At 32.1% G+C, this 19,583-nt stretch overlaps 2 protein-coding genes across 2 annotated transcripts; one reads left to right on the top strand and one right to left on the bottom strand.

Moving 5' to 3' along the window:
• The first annotated feature begins 1,648 nt into the window (after positions 1-1,648).
• Positions 1,649-6,537, top strand: cfap410 (cilia and flagella associated protein 410). The gene is made up of 7 exons (XM_051123323.1): positions 1,649-1,842; positions 2,018-2,036; positions 3,437-3,483; positions 3,568-3,797; positions 3,894-4,041; positions 4,113-4,209; positions 5,992-6,537. The coding sequence occupies exons 1-7, from the start codon at positions 1,766-1,768 to the stop codon at positions 6,130-6,132; spliced, it is 759 nt and encodes a 252-aa protein (XP_050979280.1). The 5' UTR covers positions 1,649-1,765; the 3' UTR covers positions 6,133-6,537.
• Positions 6,538-6,571: 34 nt separating this feature from the next.
• orc2 (origin recognition complex, subunit 2) lies at positions 6,572-17,244 on the bottom strand. Its single transcript, XM_051123322.1, has 16 exons — positions 17,005-17,244; positions 15,440-15,598; positions 15,228-15,314; positions 15,033-15,125; positions 14,913-14,944; positions 14,761-14,818; positions 14,421-14,596; positions 12,894-12,992; positions 12,705-12,814; positions 12,478-12,610; positions 11,126-11,222; positions 10,900-11,046; positions 10,645-10,816; positions 10,498-10,559; positions 7,439-7,557; positions 6,572-7,360 (listed from the first exon to the last, which is right to left on the bottom strand). The coding sequence occupies exons 1-16, from the start codon at positions 17,081-17,083 to the stop codon at positions 7,277-7,279; spliced, it is 1,707 nt and encodes a 568-aa protein (XP_050979279.1). The 5' UTR covers positions 17,084-17,244; the 3' UTR covers positions 6,572-7,276.
• Between the last annotated feature and the right edge of the window lie 2,339 nt (positions 17,245-19,583).

Below are 19,583 nucleotides of genomic sequence, written 5' to 3'. Positions count from 1 at the left end.
TAAAATGACAAAAATCAACAAAATTATTAATGCTAAAACTGAACTAAAATAACTGAAATAAAAAAATTAAGAAGAAAAAACAGAAATGAATAAAAAACACAACAAAATTAAAATCAAACTAATAAAAAATAGACGTTAAAAAATGCCAAAATGCACAACAAACTGTAAATAACTGAAATGAATTTGAAATAAAAGCTAATAAAAAAATAGAAGTTAAAAACAACTAGCAAAAATGACAAAAATCAACAAAATTACTAACACTAAAACTGAACAAAAATAACAAACTAAAAAAATTGAAATATAAATAATAACAATAATAATAATAATAACAACAAAAACAACAAAATTGCTAAAACTGACAACTGAAACTAAAATGAAATGAATAAAAAAATAAAATAAAAAAAGAATAAAAATGACAAAATACACAACAAAATGACTAAAACTGGAAATTACTGAACTGAAATTGAATAAAAGCTAATATAAAATAAACAGAAGTTAAAAAACAAGTAAATATCACAAAAATCAACAAAATTAACACTAAAACTGAATTAAAATAACTGGAACTAAAAAAATTAAGAAAAAAATTAAACATAAAATAATAAATAAATAAAAACAAAAATGAATACAAAATAAAAAACACAACAAAAATGCTAAAACTGACAATAACTGAAATTAAAATAAAATTAATAAAAAACAGACATTAAAAAAATGCCAAAATGCACAACAAACTGTAAATAATTGAACTGAATTTGAAATAAAAGCTAATAAAAAAAAAAAAGTTAAAAACAACTAGTAAAAATGATAAAATCAACAAAATTACTAACACTAAAACTGAACAAAAATAACAAAAAAAAAATTAAATATAAAAATAATAATAATAATAAAACAATGAAATTGCTAAAACTGACAATAACTGAAAATAAAATGAAATTAATAAAAAAATTTAAAAAAGAATAAAAATGACAAAATACACAACAAAATGACTAAAACTGGAAATTACTGAACTGAAATTGAATAAAAGCTAATAAAAAATAAAAAACAAGTAAATATCACAAAAATCAACAAAATTATTAACACTAAAGCTGAACTAAAATAACTGGAACTAAAAAAAATTAAGAAAAAAATAAATAAAAACAAAAATGAATACAAAATAAAAACAACAAAAATGCTAAAACTGACAGTAACTGAAATTGAAGTAAAATTAATAAAAAAGAAATAGAAGTTAAAAAAAACAACTAGTAAAAATGGCCAAAAAACCAAACAAACAAAAAACCCAACAACAACAAAATTATTAACGCTAAAACTGAAGTAAAATAACTGAAACTAAAATAAAAAAGCAAAAGAAAAATAAAACTATAAACTAATAAAACAACACCAAAACACAACACACACCAAAACCATATTCATGTTGCACGATATTTACATGAACATCAAAATATACCATGATAAACCAAGGTACCATGTGGGTAGCAAAAGCATTTCCTAATGTACTTCCTGACCTACTTTGAACCTAATCGTGACTTAATGTTTTATGTCGCGGTTTTGCTGGTTCCTCTATAAACATGTTCGGTGTTTTGTCGCCCTCCGCTGCCGCCGTTGTGAACTATGCGGATGTTGTGAACGCGCTGTTGTCATGGACGCGCAGTGAGGCGCATGCGCAGTGACTGACCGTGAGCAGCAGCGCTGCTGCTGATGATGATGTTCACTGGACGTGTTTGAGATCAACATTGACGCATTTACAATCGAAACACTAACACTGATCAGCATGAAATTAACGCGTAAACTCGTTCTAGCTCGAGCTAAAGCATCGGACCTGGAAAGCGTGAAGAAATTAAACTGCTGGTGTGTTTGTGCCATTCGTTAGCTGTTAGCCTCATCAAAACAAGTCAATTCATTATGATTATTCATTGATTCAGTGTTTATAGGTTTATGTTTAGTTTAATATCAGCAGAGTGGATTTAATGGATGATTTCTGCTGAATAAGTGTATTTTCTAATCATTTATTCGTGTGTTTCAGGGGCTGCAATCTGACAGATGTGAGTTTTCAATCTTTTTCTTCTGATGTTGTGATGCATGATATTATTTATAGCAGAACAAGCAACACGACATAAGAAAGTTAGTTATGACTAAGTGAAAAGTAGATTAAAGACTACATTAAAAAAATGTTTTTGGTTTACCATGGTATACTTGGATATTTCTGTAAATATCATGCAACACCAATATGGTTTTGTTGTTTTATTAGTTCAGTTTTTTATATTTTAATTTGTAATAATATTAATATTCAATAATATTTAATTTCCCCCCTAATTTTTTTAGTTCAGTGTTAGTAACTTTGTTGATTTTTGTCATTTTTTACTAGTTGTTTTTAAACTTCTATTTATTTATTAGCTTTTATTTCAATTTCAGTTCAGTTATTTCCAGGATTAGTAATTTTGTTGTGCATTTTGTCATTTTTTATTAATTTTTTAATGTATTATTGTGTAATGTATTAGTTCAGTTTCAGCCTTAATAATTTTGTTGATTTTTGTCAATTTTACTAGTTGTTTTTTTTTTTTCTATTTTTTTATTAGGTTTTATTTCAATTTCATTTTAGTTATTTCCAGTTTTATTAATTTTGTGTATTTTCTAATTTTTTTTTTTGATATATCAATTTTTTAATTAATTTTATTTCAGTTTCAGTAGTTTTGCTCTTTTTAAATTCATTTTTGTTTTTTATTTATTTCATATATTTCAATTTTTTCTTATTTTTCTAGTTTCAGTTATTTTAGTTCAGTTGTTGATTTTTGTCAATTTTACTAGTTGTTTTAACTTCTATTTATTTTTTTATTAGGTTTTACTTCAATTTCAGTTATTTCCAGTTTTATTAATTTTGTGTATTTTGTCATTTTTTTAATATTTGTTTTTTGAGATGTCCATTTTTTTTATTAATTTTATTTCAGTTTAAGTAGTTTTATTGTTTTTTTAATTCATTTTTGTATTTATTTTTATATTTCAATTTTTTCTTAATTTTTTAGTTTCAGTTATTTTAGTTCAGTTTTAGCGTTAATAATTTTGTTGATTTCTGTCATTTTTACTAGATGTTTTTTAATTTCTATTTATTTTTATTCAGTTATTTTTAGTTTTTTTTGTGTATTTTCTCATTTTTATTTTTTATGTCATAGTTTTTTAGTTTCAGTTATATATTTTTTTATTAATTTCTGCTTTTTATATTTTATTTTTCTTAATTTTGTAGATTTTTTTTTTTCATTTTAATTTAAAATTTATGTTTACATTTTAGTGATTTTTATGTGTGTGTATTTGTTGTATTTGTTTCTGTACATTTTTATTAGATTTAATTTATTTAAATTATGGATATAATTACAAAATATTATTTAAAATATGATATTAATTCAGTGCCATATTATATATGTCACTGTGTGTTCATTTTTTTCCACAGATCTCCATATTTGTGGAGATTCCCAATATTGAGGTTCTCACACTGAGGTTTGTTTTGACTTTTCTGGCAATAATCCATGATAAATCTCTCATATATCTCCAATAACGGTGTGTGTGTGTGTGTGTTGTCAGTGCTAATAAGATCTCCTCTCTGGAGCACATCTCGTCGTGTCAGCATCTCAGCGAGCTCTATCTGAGACGGAATAACATCCAGAGTCTGTCGGAGCTCAAGCATCTGCAGCAGCTGAGACGTCTGAAGGTGCTGTGGTTGGCCGAGAACCCGTGCTGCGACGCCGACCCGCACAAATACCGCATGACCGTCATCAGAAACCTGCCCGGACTGCAAAAACTCGACAACCAGGGTGAGCCGATCAATCGGTCATCAATCATTAATGAAGTGTTTCTCATTAGTTCCGAGTGGCTTATAGATATGAATATTCAAGAGTTTGTTCTGTCAGTGGTCACAGAGGAGGAGCTCACACAGGCACTGAAAGAAGGGGAGGAGCTTGTTTCATCTCCAGGCCCCGCCCCCACCTGCTCAACCAATGGTCATACAGAAGCCGACTCTGAGACGGACCCTCTGAATTACAGCATGGAGGAAACCAAGTAAGATCCGGCTTCAGTTTGTGCTGCGTTTGATCTGGATCTGAACTGAACTGGTGCTCATGTTTGTGCAGTAAGATTCGAGCTCAGCTGGGAATGAAGCTGCTGCCCAGAGACAAGTTCCCATCGCTGTCGTCCCCGAGAGAGACTGGAGACACGCTGAAGAGGAAGGTACGAGCACAAGCACTGACACATGTGATGTGTTTACTTATTAAACAGCAGCTCATATGTGACCCTGGAGCACAAAACCAGACTTAAGTATCACGGGTATATCTGCAGCAGTAGCCAACAATACATTGTAATACGAATTTTTCTTTTATGCCAAAAATCATTAGGATATTAAGTAAAGATCATGTTCCATGAAGAAATTTCGTACATTTCCTATTGTAAATGTACCAAACTTAATTTTTGATTAGTAATATGCATTGCTAAGAACTTCATTTGAACAACTTTAAAGGCGATTTTATCAATATTTAGATTTTTTGCACCCTCAGATTCCAGATTTGGACAAAAATAATTAACGCATCAACAAAATTATTAACGCTAAAATAAAACTAAAATAACTGAAATAAAAAAAATAGTAATTTTTATATACAAAAATACAAATGTTATGTATACAAAATTAATAAAAAACACAAAACTGCTAAAACTCACAATAACTGAAACTGAAATAAATAAAAATTGGACATTTTAAAAAAACAAAAATGAATTTAATTGAAATTGAAATAAAAGCTAATATAAAAAATAGAAATAGTAAAAATGACAAAAATCAACAAAATTATCAACAATTAACTAAACTAAACTAAAATAACTAAAATAACTGAAACTAAAAAATTAAGAAAAAAACCCTGAAATATAAATAAATAAATGAATTAAAAAAAAAAAAAACATAAAATTGATAAAACTGACAATAACTGAAACAGAAATAAAATTTAATAAAAAAAACTGACATTAAAAAATAAATTAATTAAAATGACAAAATACACAACAAAAATTAAATAAAACTAAATAACTGAATTGAAATTGAAATAAAAGCTAGTAAAAAAATGAATAAATAAAAGTAAAAAAAAAAACTAGCAAAAATGACAAAAATCAGCAAAATAAAATAAGTAACACTAAAACTGAACTGAAATTACTGAAAATAAAAAAATAAAAAAAAAATTGCTAAAACAAAAAAAACCTGAAACTGAAATAAAATTGATTAAAAAAAACCCCTGACATTTAAAAAAAAAAGAAAAAGTGAATACAAATGTCAAAATAATGGAAATAATTTAACTGATTTTAACAGAAATAAAAGCTAATAAAAAATAAATATAAGTTAAAAAAACCAAAACAACAAAAAAAGTATTAACGCGAAAAATGGATTAAAATAACTGAAACTAAAAAATTAAGAAAAAAACTGAAATATAAATAACGTAATTAATAAAAAATAAAAATCAACAAAATTGCTAAAACTGACAATTATTGAAACTGAATAAAAATGACAATTCACAACAAATTATTAAACTGGAAATAACTGAACTGAAATTGAAATAAGAGCTAATAGAAAATAAATAGAACAACTAGCAAAAATGACAAAAACCTAAATTAGTAACACTAAAACTGAACTAAAAAAGTGAAACTAAAAGGAACAATTAAGAATAAAAAAAAATAGCAGCTCACATGTGACGCTGGAGCACAAAACCAGCCACCGGTATATTTGTAGCAATAGCCAAAAATACATTGTATGGGTTCGTTTAGACAATTTTAAAGGTGATTTTCTCAATATTTAGATTTTTTTGCACCCTCAGATTTCAGATTTTCAAAAAAAATTGTTCTTGGCCAAATATTGTCGTGTCCTAATAAACCATACATCAGTGGAAAGCTTATTTATTCAGCTTATTTCAGAAAATGGACCCTTATGACTGGTTTGTGCTCCAGGGTCACACATATATATAACATCTTGTTTCTTAGAGTCACACGCTGGAGGCCGTTCTCCTCCTGATGAAGGATCTGGACGTGGAAGAGCTGAAAATCGTTCAGTCGGTCACCGAGAGCAAACTCAGATCACGCAGTCGACGGAGAGAGCGAGAGAAATCTCCTCTTTGCTCATGAACGCCAGTATAAAACACTGATGACATGCTTATACCAGCAGCCAGAGCTCAGATATTAATATTTCACAGTCAAACCCCAGATCTAATAATGCAAAGCCCTTTTGTTTGTGTGAATCGGTCCTGCTCATGATTGTTACCAAGTTGCCTTTTCCTGTCCAAACTGAGACGTTTTCCTGTTTCGGAGAAAATGTTTTGCTTTGTAATGATCTAAATGAAGTGTAATAATACTTTGTTTTGTTGAAATAATATGAGAATGTATTTTTCTATGTAAATAAACTCAGATGCGCAAGAATATTTATTGTTTTCACTGTTATCCTACAAAACTTTACAGAACGCTGTACATGATTGAGCTGCAGAAATTGGAATTAAAGAAACGGTTCACCAAAAAATGAGTTTCATCACTGTCTCACCAATGGATGTGAATGGGTGCCGTCAGAATGACAGTCCAAACAGCTGGATTCTCAGCAAGAGTTCACCAAAAATGAATATTTGTTGATGCTTTACTTACTCTCTGGTCATTAGGATGAGTTTGTTTGTTGATCAGATTTGTAGAAATGTGTCATTGCATCACCATCGTTTAGTTTCGCCAATGGATGTGAATGGGTGCCGTCAGAATGAGAGTCCAAATAGCTGATAAAAACATCTACAAGTAATCCACACCATCTTGACAAGACAAAAGCTCAAACAAATCCATCATTAAGACACTTTTGGCTAATTATGGAGTCCATATTCCATAAAAACGCTTCCTCTAGTGAAAAAGTTTTTTTAGTGATGGATTTGTTTCATCTTTTGTCTTCTCAAGATGTGAACTGATGGACTGGAGTGGTGTGGATTACTTGTGGATTATTGTGATGTTTTTATCAGCTGTTTGGACTCTCACTCTGACGGCACCCATTCACATCCATTGGTGAGATAGTGATGAAATGACACATTTACACAAATCTGATGAACAAACAAACTCATCCTAATCTTGGACGATCTGAGAGTGAGTAAAGCCTCAGCAAATCTTCATTTTTGGGTCAACTATTTCTTCAAGTGCTGCAACTCAAGTGTCACTCCTCAATCCTGCCATGTTTCCTTGAACATCAAGTGCTATTCAGCTAAACACATTTACTAAACTGTGACAGCAGTGAGGTTTCCCAGTTTCACTCCACCTCGTTTTTCTCCAGGAAGTCAGTCAGAGTGCCGTTATCCACCGGGATCAGCAGATATTCCACTCCGTCGGCGCCCTGACACACAAATAACTCTGCGTAAATAATCACTTTGGATATTCTGCACATGTGAAACGAGTTCAGGCGAGTTCTGACCTTCTTGGTGCGGATGAGTTTATGGTCTCTGAACTCTGTGAGCTGCGTGCGCAGCGTGATGTCACTGTTCACCAGGAACGACTCACGACAGCGCTGGTAGAAATCCTGGAAAGACAATCCTGAACAAACAACAACACAAGTTAAAATTAATATAATTAATATTGTCGTTATTTAAAATGCAGTAAATTGTTAAACATTTCTGTCCTACATGGACCTGTTGTTATAAAAGCTGCAGTGTTATTTGATTTTTTACATTTTTTGAGCCAAATGTCACAACTGTCCTATGGTGTGACTGTCTCAATCATGGTTCAATAAATTTCAACTTTTAAAATGAAAAAGAAAAGCATTTAAAAATAATAATAATAATAATAATAATAATAAAAAAGGCAATCATTTTTTCATCCATTTATTTCTAAAAGTGTGGAACTTGATACATTTTGTCTGTGAAGACCATGTCCTCTGGTGTGACACCATATCCTGATTTTAAATCGGCCAATTGCAGAACTTTAATTAGTTGAAGGACCTGTTCATAATCAGTTATTGAAGCCTCCTGTCAAGCCCATGACGTGTCAATTTTTGTTTCAGAATTGTTCAAATATTTCACTTTTTTGGGACTATTACAAAAGTGTTGTTTTGTTGTCCTTTGGTGTGACACCCCTAAATTATATAATTTTTTTATTAAAAACTGTGTCAAACTACATAATCATGGAAAATTATGCAAATGCGTTTTGCAAACCACCAATGACAGGTTAGCTCGGAATAGCAAGGTCATTCATTGACACAAAAGACTGAAACGTCCTATGGTGTGACAAATAATGTCCACCGGTGTGACACCTGTACTGTCACACCGCAGGACAAAAAATGTCACACCACAGAACAAGGTCTCTTTAAGAAGCATAAATAAGATTTAACTCCTTTTTATTCTTTTTGATCATTTTCAGTGTTATTAAATGCAGTAATGACATTAAATATTTTCTGATGTTTTTGCAGAAAATTTGTACTGTTATAAAGTGTCATGAAAATAAGTATAAAATGTGATGTTTTTCAAACAGAAAGAATTGAGGGAGAGACTAAAAGAGTTTCAGTAACATACTGATCCGACTAAGACTGAATTTTGTTGATGAAAATTATCTTGTTTTGTTTAAAAAACAAAAACATTGATAATGATTGTATCAAAATTAAATTTACTTTTTCATTTGACACGTTCAAAATCAAATAACTACCATTTCTGTCCTTTAGTGTGATGTAATGTCCTATTGGTGTGACGCATATAAAAGAACCACAGATTTGTTTTTATCTCAGAATCTCTTAAAAAATATATTGTTTGTATCAAAACGTAACTTACTACTCCTTTGACATGTTCAAAATTAAAGAGAAATTCTTTAACTACTATTTCTGTCCTTTAGTGTGACAATGTCCTATGGTGTGACGTAATGTCCTACACATAAGAGAACCACAGATTTGTTTTTATCTCAGAATCTCTTTAAAAAAAGATGTTGTTTGTATCAAAATTTAACTTACTTTCTCCTTCGACATGTTCAAAACTAAACAAATACTTTAACAACTACCATTTATGTCCTATGGTGCAACCTAATGTTTTATGGTGTAACAATGTCCTGTGGTGTAACGTAATGTGACACACACAGAACGCAGATTCGTTTTTACCTCAGAATATCTTTTTAAAAACGTTGAGTATTGCAGTAGGGGAGATATAAACATCACTCATCTTAAAATGGTTAAATCTTCAGCAGTTTTGAACGGATGACAGGAAAGTTTGTCTTGTTGTCAAAGTTTGTCTAGAAATTGTTTAACAATTCATGGAGGAAAAATGATGTTGATATAGTTTGGTCTATATTAACATCATATTTTGGTCATATTTAATATCATATTTAATTATAGTTTCATATTAAATAAACAACACTATATTGAAAATAAGTGTCTGACAATGAAGATAAATCTCTCTCATGCTATTTGTTTAGTAACCGGAGTATGTGAGCGGAGTGGAGCGACAACAATTTCCCCTCCGCGCTCCGTGCATTTTATAACCGCTCCGCTCCAGCTCCGCTCCGGGTTCACTGTTTCCCGCTCCCGCTCCACTCCTCGCTCACTGATACCAGAAACACCGCTCCGCGTCTAAACTATATCAGAATGTTTGAAATACCACAGTTCTGTTCATAACGTATATTAAAAGAAGAAAATACCAGAAATAAATCGAAAGTATAGTTTTAAAGTGTCTTATTGGAACACTAGTGCCCAAACTTTTTTTCCTCATGCCAAGCGAACATGGTTGTCAGTCAGCATTAAAAGGTGTAATTGCTGCTTTTTGCAGTGCAAATGTTTGTGATCAAATAATAATAATAATAATAATAATAATAATAATAATAACATTACGTTTCGTCAGTTATTTTACGTACAGATCGCTGTGTTTCTTATAGATTTCTTCTCATTCGAAATCGGATTTACAGATGAAGTACCACAGCAAGTTTATATTTGTTTGAATGCATTATTGATAGAGCGATTGCCTGTAAAAAAAAAAGTGTTGTACTTGTTTAAATCATGCTTTCTCTTGAAAATATTCAGTATCTTGAAAGAACAAACTAATTCACTGAAAACTATAACTTTCTGCTCATGTCCACTGCCGTCGTCCAGTCTAGTTTAAACATTCTTTCAGATTTGAGTGATCCATCTCTATCAAGCTAAATAGGCTATGTTTAACACGTGGATTCTTGCTATATATGCAGTTATATTATGGGTCGTTGTCATGAATTGTACTCGTGATGGAGCGGTAGTGGAGCGTTCTTGGAGGGAGTAAAAACCACAATGCTCCTCACTCCATTAAAAATCACGCCGCTCCACTCCGCGCTCCGCTCCCACTCCACTCTGCTCACATACTCTGTTAGTAACAGGAGGGTTTTTCCTCATTTTTCCTAATGTCAAACCACAGGACAAATTTATAGTACAGTTCAGGAAAATGTTCAGGAAAAAAAAAACAATGAAAAAATGGACAAAATGACCCTTTATATTTTCTCAAGGATCAGATTACATACTACATATTTTACCTGTATATGCAGGATTGTCTTTGTTCTCCAGCTGAAACTCTGCCAGTAATCTGAAGATTCCCCTGCAAACCACACAGACACACATCAGACTCATACATTGATAAAAGTAAATGCATTTGTTTTTATGTGTGTGTGTGTGTGTGTTACCTGGCGTTGGGCGTGAGGCTGCGCAGCACGTGTGTGAGTGAGCTGAGCGCCAGCGCTCCGGTCTGCTGCACCAGCAGCGAGTTCTCGTACGACGTCTCCTCGGTGTACGGCAGGTACGTGGTGGTTTCGTACCACAGCCAGTTGAACGTGCTCATCTTCGCCTGATCCCAGACTGAGCAAACACAGACGAGGAGAACATGATCAGACCATAATACGAGTGATCAGCATCATCTAAAGCCGAAGCGTGACACTGACTGAGTGGAGCGTTGATGTGGTCGATGGAGGCCAGCAGGTGCATGTTGGGAAGCGCCGCCAGCTGCCCCAGTGCCTGCTGGTTCCTGTCGCCCCTCAGCATGGGCCCGTCGATGTTGTTGATGATCAGGAAGACGTGATTGGTCGGGTCTGGAAGACAAACGTGTGGCTTACGTTCACTGAGGATGATCGGAGATGAGCTGAGAGAGACGTCACACGTCAGCCTTACCTTCTCTGAGAGTTTTGCTGATGAAGTCGATCTGGTCTGCAGGATTACGGAAGGTTCCTTCGTGGCCGAACACGTCGCAGGTGAGGGAGTTCAGGATCTGTCAGATTACGGCAGGATTCAGACGATGTGCGTCACATCAAAACATCTTATCGAGATGTTATCGAGCATTTTAAGAGATGGACAACGAAACTGCAGCTCGTGCTTGGAAAAAACAGAATGCTATCACCTGCTGCCGAGAACCGTTAGCTAGTCATCGTTACAGATAGTTATCGTTGTAAGTGTTAATTATCGTTATATGTACAGTTTTCGTGATATTTCTCATTATAGTTGTTAATGATCAGTTACAGTTGTGATACAGTCGTTATAATTGTTAATTATCGTTATATATACAGTTTTCGTGATATTTATCGTTAGTCGTTAATATCGTTATATTTGCAGTTATCATATTTATCGTTATAATCATTGCTAGTTACATTTATTGTGATATTTATTGATATAGTTGTTAATTGTTATATTTAGTTATCATAATATCTGTCGTTATAGTTGTTAATCATCATTATAGTTACAGTTATTGACATTTATCGCTATAGTTGTTAATTATTGTTACAGTTAGTTATCGTGATATTTATCGTTATAGTTGTTAATAATCCTTACAGTTACAGTTATCGTGATATTGTTATAGTGAATTATCTTTATAGTTCGTTATTGTGATATTTATCGTTGTAGTTATTTATTATCATTATATTTAGTTATACTTATTGCTATAGTTGTTAATGATTGTTAAAGTTACTGTTATTGTGATATTTATCGTTATAGTCGTTAATATCACTATAGTAACAGTTATCGTGACATTTATCGTTACAGTCATTAATACAGTTACATTTACAGTTATCATTAATTTTATAGTTATCGTAATATTTTTAGCTATTTATCATTATAAATATCATTATTTTTTTTTATCACTTTTTATTTATAGTTATGTTTAACGTTATAGTTATCACTATTCTTTCTTATCAGTACATTTATTGTTATAGTTACTATTACAGTTATTATAATTACAGTTATTACATTTATTGTTTTAGTTGCCATTCTTGGTATGAACGTGACTTTAGACAGTGAACAAACTGAAACATTCACACTGAGTTTGTTATATTAGTTGATATTACACTCATGACAGCTGTTATATGTCATATGATGCTTTCACTGTATGGAAAAAATCAGCATGAACGCTGTGTGAAACATCTTTTGTGTTCCATAAAATAAAGTCATGCATCTCTGAAGTGACATGAAGGTGAGTGTACGCTGACAGAGGTGTCATGTGGATGAGAGAAACACAGAAGCAGCAAACGCACCGATTTAAGGGTCATACTGGGGAAGAAGCCGTTGACCACCACATGATCGTAGTCAGACAGCTTGGAGGTGCGGAACTTCTCCAGCAACAGTTTCTTGGAGCCCAAACCGAAGATCAAGATGTTAAAGCCCATGCTGAAATAATCATGAACGGAGAAACACAAGATGAACATGTGCAGCTTCATCATCCTAAATAACACACAAACACACACTCACACACACACTCAACTGCAACTGCAGCATCCACTGGTTGAAGTTCTTCTCGTGTTTTGCGTTGAGCTGTTTAATATCTTCTGCGAAGCGCGGCGGGTTATTACCCAGGAGGCTGAGCAGAGTTTCCTATAAAAAAAAAAAAATTGAACACTTGTGTTAGATCTTGTACAGATCCCACAATCACAGACAGATGAAGATCACTCACCCGGTCCAGTTTGGGCGTCTGGAGTTTCTGGAGGGTTCGATCAGACGTCAGAACCTTAGAGCTGCTGTGAGCTTCAAAATACTCCTCCACCAGATCAGACTGCAGGAGAACATCCACACAACAACAGAGACTTTCAGAGCTACACTTCATATTTTCTGTTAAAAACAATAAAAATGCAAAACTTGCTGCAGTGATTCTACACTGAAAAAAAATAACTCATGAAGAAACCATTTTCACTCACAAATTGCAGGTAACTTAAAAGAATTACAAAGAAATGGCAAGTAACATTGAATTAAATATGAATTTATTTTTGTTTTATTTACAACTTAAAAAAAAACAGTTACATTAGTTACATTTATCACGGTTATCGTTAAATTTTATAGTTATGTTTATCAAAGTTATCGTAAAATTTGTTGTTATAGTTGCATTTATCGATGTTATTGTTAAATTTGCAGTTATAGCTACATTTATCAAAGCTATCTTTAAATGTGTCATTATAGTTACATTTATTGTGGTTATTGTTAATTTGCTGTTATAGATATGTTCATCGAACTTATCGTAAAATTTATCATTATAGTTGCATTTATCAAAGTTATTGTTCAATTTTAAATTGCAGTTACATTTATCAAAGTTATTGTAAAATTTGTTGTTATAGTTCATTTATCAACATTTTTGTTAAATTTGCTGTTACAGTTACGTTTATCACAGTTATCGTTACCATTATAGTTACATTTATCAAAGTTATCGAAAATTTGTTGTTATAGTTGCATTTTCTAATGTTATTGTTAAATTTGCCGTTATATCTACATTTATCAAAGCTATCTTTAAATTTGTCATTAGTTACATTTATCACAGTCATTGTTAAATTTGCCATTATAGTTACGTTTATCACGGTTATTGTTACAATTATAGTTAAGTTTATCAAAGCTATCGTAAAATGTATCGTTATAGTTGCATTTATCACAGTTATCGATAAATTTGCCATTGTAGTTACATTTATCAAAGGTATTGTAAAATTTGTTGTTATAGTTGCATTTCTCAACATTTTTGTTAAATTTGCCTTTATAGCTACGTTTATCATGGTTATTGTTAAATTTGCCATTAAAGTTACTTTTCTCACGGTTATTGTTACCACTATAGTTACGTTTATCAAAGTTATTGTTAAATCTGTTGGTGTAGTTGCATTTATCGTAGTTATCGTTAAATTTTTTTAATAGTTATTAATATTACAGTTACGATTTTTTTTTACATTTATCATTATAGTTACCATTACAGTTTTTGTTATCATTAAATTTATCATAATCATTGTAGTGATTGTTACATTTATTTTAGTAGTCATTACGGTTATCATCATTACATTATTATTATTGACAGGTTGCTAGGGTGTTGTGGGTGGTTGCTAAGGTGTTTTAAGTGTAACAAACACTTATTCAGGTTCTGTTATAAACTCTTCCTGCTCTGGTTTCAGCCTCATCTTGACCCTCACACAGACGGTCTGAAGGTCAAAGGTCAGGATGAGACTCTCACCTCTGCTGCTTTCTTGCCCTTCTTACTGGGCGTCTTATAGAGGGCAGCGGCCGATGTGTTTTTACTGGGTGTTTTGGGCTGGACGTCCTTCTTCCCCTCGTGTTCTTCGCCATCATCATCATCCTCAGAGTTTGAGGGGGAGAAATCGCTCTCGCTGTCTGAACGCAGGTTCGGAGCTGCACCACAATTACAACAACATGTAAACGGACAGCAGAGCCACGGTCACAAGAAACACAAGCATTTACAATCACCAAGACAAACCCTTAAAACTCATGACAAAAACCTCATGGGTTATTGTTATTGTACTGTCCTCTTATTGTTAAAAATTAAACAAACGAACCTGACAGTCTCTTGCGCAGACGATGTGGTGTCGTTGAGATGAACTGCACCTTCTTTCCCTGAGCAGACGATATAAACATGATATATATGTGAGCAAAACACAACCGCATGTAAACATGTAGAATGTTTTGGCACAGAAACATGCGAATTCACCTTCTGAGGGGTTTTGTTCTGACTGGCTGATTCTGTAACGAACAAACAGAGAAAACCAGAGTCAGTCAGTCTTTAAACTGAGAAAGAGAGAACAAAACAAACCACAGGAACAGGACGGACCTTTAGCGGCGCGTGTCGGGCTGGACGACTCCTCGTTTGTGTCTGATGTGCAGAAGGTCACGCTCTTCCCCGGCGTTCGAGCCCATTCAGACGCTACACAAACACACATCACAGACAACATCCACAACACACTCACAAATATGTATTTTAGTATGTATGCAAAATGAAATGCAGCCTAGTTAAGTGTTTATTCACCCATCTGAGCCATTTTATTCCCCCGTTTGATGGCCTGAAATGTGAAGACAGAGGATCCTGCGGTAACTGTGCCATTTTCACTCTCATCTGGAAAATAAACAACCAAAGTCAGAATTACAGCACAACCGAAAACATCACGATTCACACTGCCTGATGATTATACTGAGAAAACTGTGCATTATCTGTGAGTATATGAGGTTGTTAATGGTCACCTTGTGATCCGGTGCACAGAGCGTCCACATAGTTTTGCTCATTCAGCACCTCGTCATCTTCATCATCATCATCATCATCTCCCGCCGCAGATCGTTTGGACTTCTGAGGGGTTTTAAGGGTCACCAGCGTCTGTACGGATCCATTAGCGGCTTTTACATCTACATTCATAATGAAAAACATCAGATTTTCATCAATAATCAGTTTATATATACACATACACGCACACACATATACATATACTTCATTTATACATTTACGTTTGTATGTTCGTTTATTTATTTATTATCTAAACAATATAAGTTAACTAAAAAAAATAGGTTAATGTGTTCGTAAACTAACTAAAAAAGATAAATAAATATCTAAATGTAAAGTATAACATATATTAATAAAATAAATAAAATTAATTAATAAATATATAAGCAAAAATAATTTAAAAAAATGTAAAATATTTGTAAATATTACATATATATAACAAATTAACAAAACTATAAATAAAGTGTAACATTATTACACAAAATAAAACTAAATATATCAATAAACAAATAAATATAAAGATAGATAGATAGATAGATAGATAAGGGTAATATATATCAACAAATAAATATAAAGTAAAACATTAATAAATTAACTAAAATAAATAGATCAATAAATAAACAAGCAAAAATAAATAATTAAAAATAAATAAAATATTTTATATATATATATATATATATATATATATAGGTTAGATAATACATGTTAATACAAAATAGGTTAATATGTTAGTAAACTAACTAAAAAAGATTAAAAAAAATATCTAAGTATAACATATATTATTAAACTAAATAGATTAATAAATAAGCAAAAATAATTTAAAAATTATAAATACTAAATATATCAATAAACACAAATATAAATGAAAATATATAAAGTAAATACATCAATAAATAAATATATAAATATTGATCACTAAATCATACCATTTAAGTCAAACAGTATTATATAAAAATATAATTATTTATGTTATATATATATATAAATATATAAATATTTTAGGATTTTTTAAATTAATTACTTTGATTATATATTTATTGATCTATTTGTTTTGGTTCATTTCAGATTGTTATACTTTATATTTATATATATAAAGTATAACAATCTGAAATGAACCAAAACAAATAGATCAATAAATATATAATCAAAGTAATTAATTTAAAAAATCCTAAAATATTTATATATTTATATATATATATAACATAAATAATTATATTTTTATATTATTTTTATTACACATATATATTAATGCACGAAATAAAACTGAATATATAAATAAAGATATAAATGAAAATATATAAATAAATAAATATATTATATATATATATACATATATATATATAAACAAAATAAACATTTACAAAAAAATACAATATATTTGTAAACTAACTAAAACAGATAGATAGATATATACTCACATATATACACACATCTGATACCATAGTAGAAATGACTGTTTATGTTGTAATTTACAGTTTGAAAGTAAAAGCAAAGTTAAATGAGTGCCAGTTTAAATGAAAACCGCTTTTACCTTGCTGTTTCTCTACAATATGATCCAAAACATCTTCATCAGCCACGAAACGAACTTCTAACGGCTGTTTCTGCGTCATCCTGCGACTCACACACTAAACTCCCACTTTAAACTGTAATATCTGTCCCACATAGACGTTCACCAACATTTGTTTTGATAATAAAACTTCATCCTGCTCAGATCGACCTGTTGAAATCGTGACTGAGCTGCTGTCGATTCGGCGCCACAGGAAAGATTTTAACCCACGTGTGACAGGAGAAGAGTCACGTGGGCCGCTCCAGCCAATTAGAATGAGGCGCATTCGAAAAACTACATCTCCCATGATTCCAGGGTCAACGCAGAGACGGTCAACGTCATACTGCGGGTGCAGATTTAACTCATATAATGTGTTTTTCCTAATTTGAAGACAGTGGAAAGTATAACGCTTTCATTCTTTTAACTGGAATCTGACATAAAAATGGTGAAACGCCGCATCGGAAAAAAAAAATCGTATGCAGTCAACACAAATTGTTGTGATTGGGTCGTCCTCACCAACGTTGAGAAAAGTAACATCTATCACGTGACATTTTTAATACAAAGATGCTTCTGTCTATATTAAAACACACAGAGGGTAATAATCAGTCATAATAAAATTCTAATTAATCGCAATCGCAGTGCTTTAACGCATAATCAGAGTAAAACTGACGAATAAAAATGTGTTTTGCGTCTAAGCTCTAGATGTCACTAAAACCTGTCCGTGTTTTCATGAGCTGTTCTGCTCTGCTGCACTTCAATTCGTCCTCATAAAGATTCACTTTCAATATTATGCGATATTCATTCACTCAGACTGATACAGAAATGTCATTTGATAATGTTCTGAGCAGTTTCAATCCGGCTGAGGCGATTTGAAATGTCACTGCACCGATCTGAAGATTAGATTCAGCCTTTCACACACCAGTCGGGTTATTGTGAGCTGCCAGTATGAAATATAAAAGGGCATTTCAGGTTCTGAATTAAAAACCAAATATAATGCAATACACAAAGCACTGCCAAAATAACAAACTAAGTAACTTAGAAAAGTCAGATTTCAGCACTGAAATCTCTTTGAGCTTCTTGTGGGTTTGGAAGCAACAGCTGAAGGATCAGGAGTCTCTCATGCGCAGATCTGATCTCCATCGTTTGATCCAGTTTCACAGCAGATGGTCAAATTTTGCCTGGAGCGTCAATTCTGACACCATCTTTGTCAAATGATCTCTAAATTGATTCACAAACACAAAGAACAGAGACAAATCTGAGCTACTGATGACTGGTCCAGAGGGACCGAATCTGATCTGTTGTCACTTGCTGTTGAGTTGTTGATGAAATCTCTCGCTGTAATGCATTTTTAAAAAGTCTTTATAGATGGATAAATGTGTATATAAATGCAGAAAACATATCAATAAATATACTCATGATTGTTATTATTATTTATCATTTTAAATAATATACAAAAATAATTATTTATAAATGGTGCCGATGGCCCTGTGGTTAGTGGGCCGACGACTACAGTGCAACAGGGCTCGCGGCGACCCGAGTTCGATTCCCATCTCGAAGTGCTGATCCTACTCACCTCTTTCTACCAGATACTGTACTGTAATTATATTATTAATTTTAATAATTATATAGTAATTGTATTTTAATTTAAAAAATATTTTATTTATTCTCAAAGAACGATAAATGAACTCCACACACACGCATATACAATGTAAAATATATAAAAAACTATAAATATAAATATATATATATATATATGATTTGCGATACGCGAAGTTCTGATGTAAATCAAATGATTCATGAACGTGCTCCAAAGTTCTGAACTGAATCAAATGATTCACGAACCCACTCCGAAGTTCCGATCTGAATCAAATGATTCGCGATACCCATATTCCGATGTAAATCAAATGATTCACGAACCCTTTCCAAAGCTCTGATCTGAATCAAATGATTCGCGATACGTGAAGTTCTGACGAAAATCAAATGATTCATGAACGCGCTCCAAAGTTCCAGTCTGAATCAAATGATTCACAAACCCACTCCGACGTTCGGATGTGAATTAAATGATTCACGAACCCTTTCCAAAGTTCTGATCTGAATCAAATGATTCGCGATAACCAAAGTTCCGACGTAAATCAAATGATTCAGGGACCCGTTCCAAATCCGAATCAAATGATTCACGATATGCAAATTTTGATGTAAATCAAATGATTCATGAATGGGCTCCAAAGTTCTGATCTGAATCAAATGATTTGCGAACCGACTGAAACGCTTCAAAACAGTGAATCATTTAGCGACGCAATGATTGAACTGATTCGGAGTTTCGAAAAGCTCCGTTTCACTATACGTGATTTTTAAAATCAGTACAGGTGATGTCAAAATTAGAAAATGAATCAATCAGAGCGGTTCCAGTATAAATGACTCACTCAGTTGAATCAGTTTGTCTGTTTCTCCGCTTTTCGCGTCTTCAGTCATGTTTACACGACACTGTCAGTACTACTACCGGCTTAGCTCGCTAGTTTAATGACATTAACTGTAACAAGCGAAAAAAGTATGTTTATAAATGA

Source organism: Labeo rohita, chromosome 11 (genome assembly GCF_022985175.1).
Source record: "Labeo rohita strain BAU-BD-2019 chromosome 11, IGBB_LRoh.1.0, whole genome shotgun sequence".
Lineage (NCBI taxonomy): Eukaryota > Metazoa > Chordata > Actinopteri > Cypriniformes > Cyprinidae > Labeo > Labeo rohita.
Note: the sequence above shows the minus strand (reverse complement) of the source record. Positions and strands in the feature narration are given on the sequence as shown.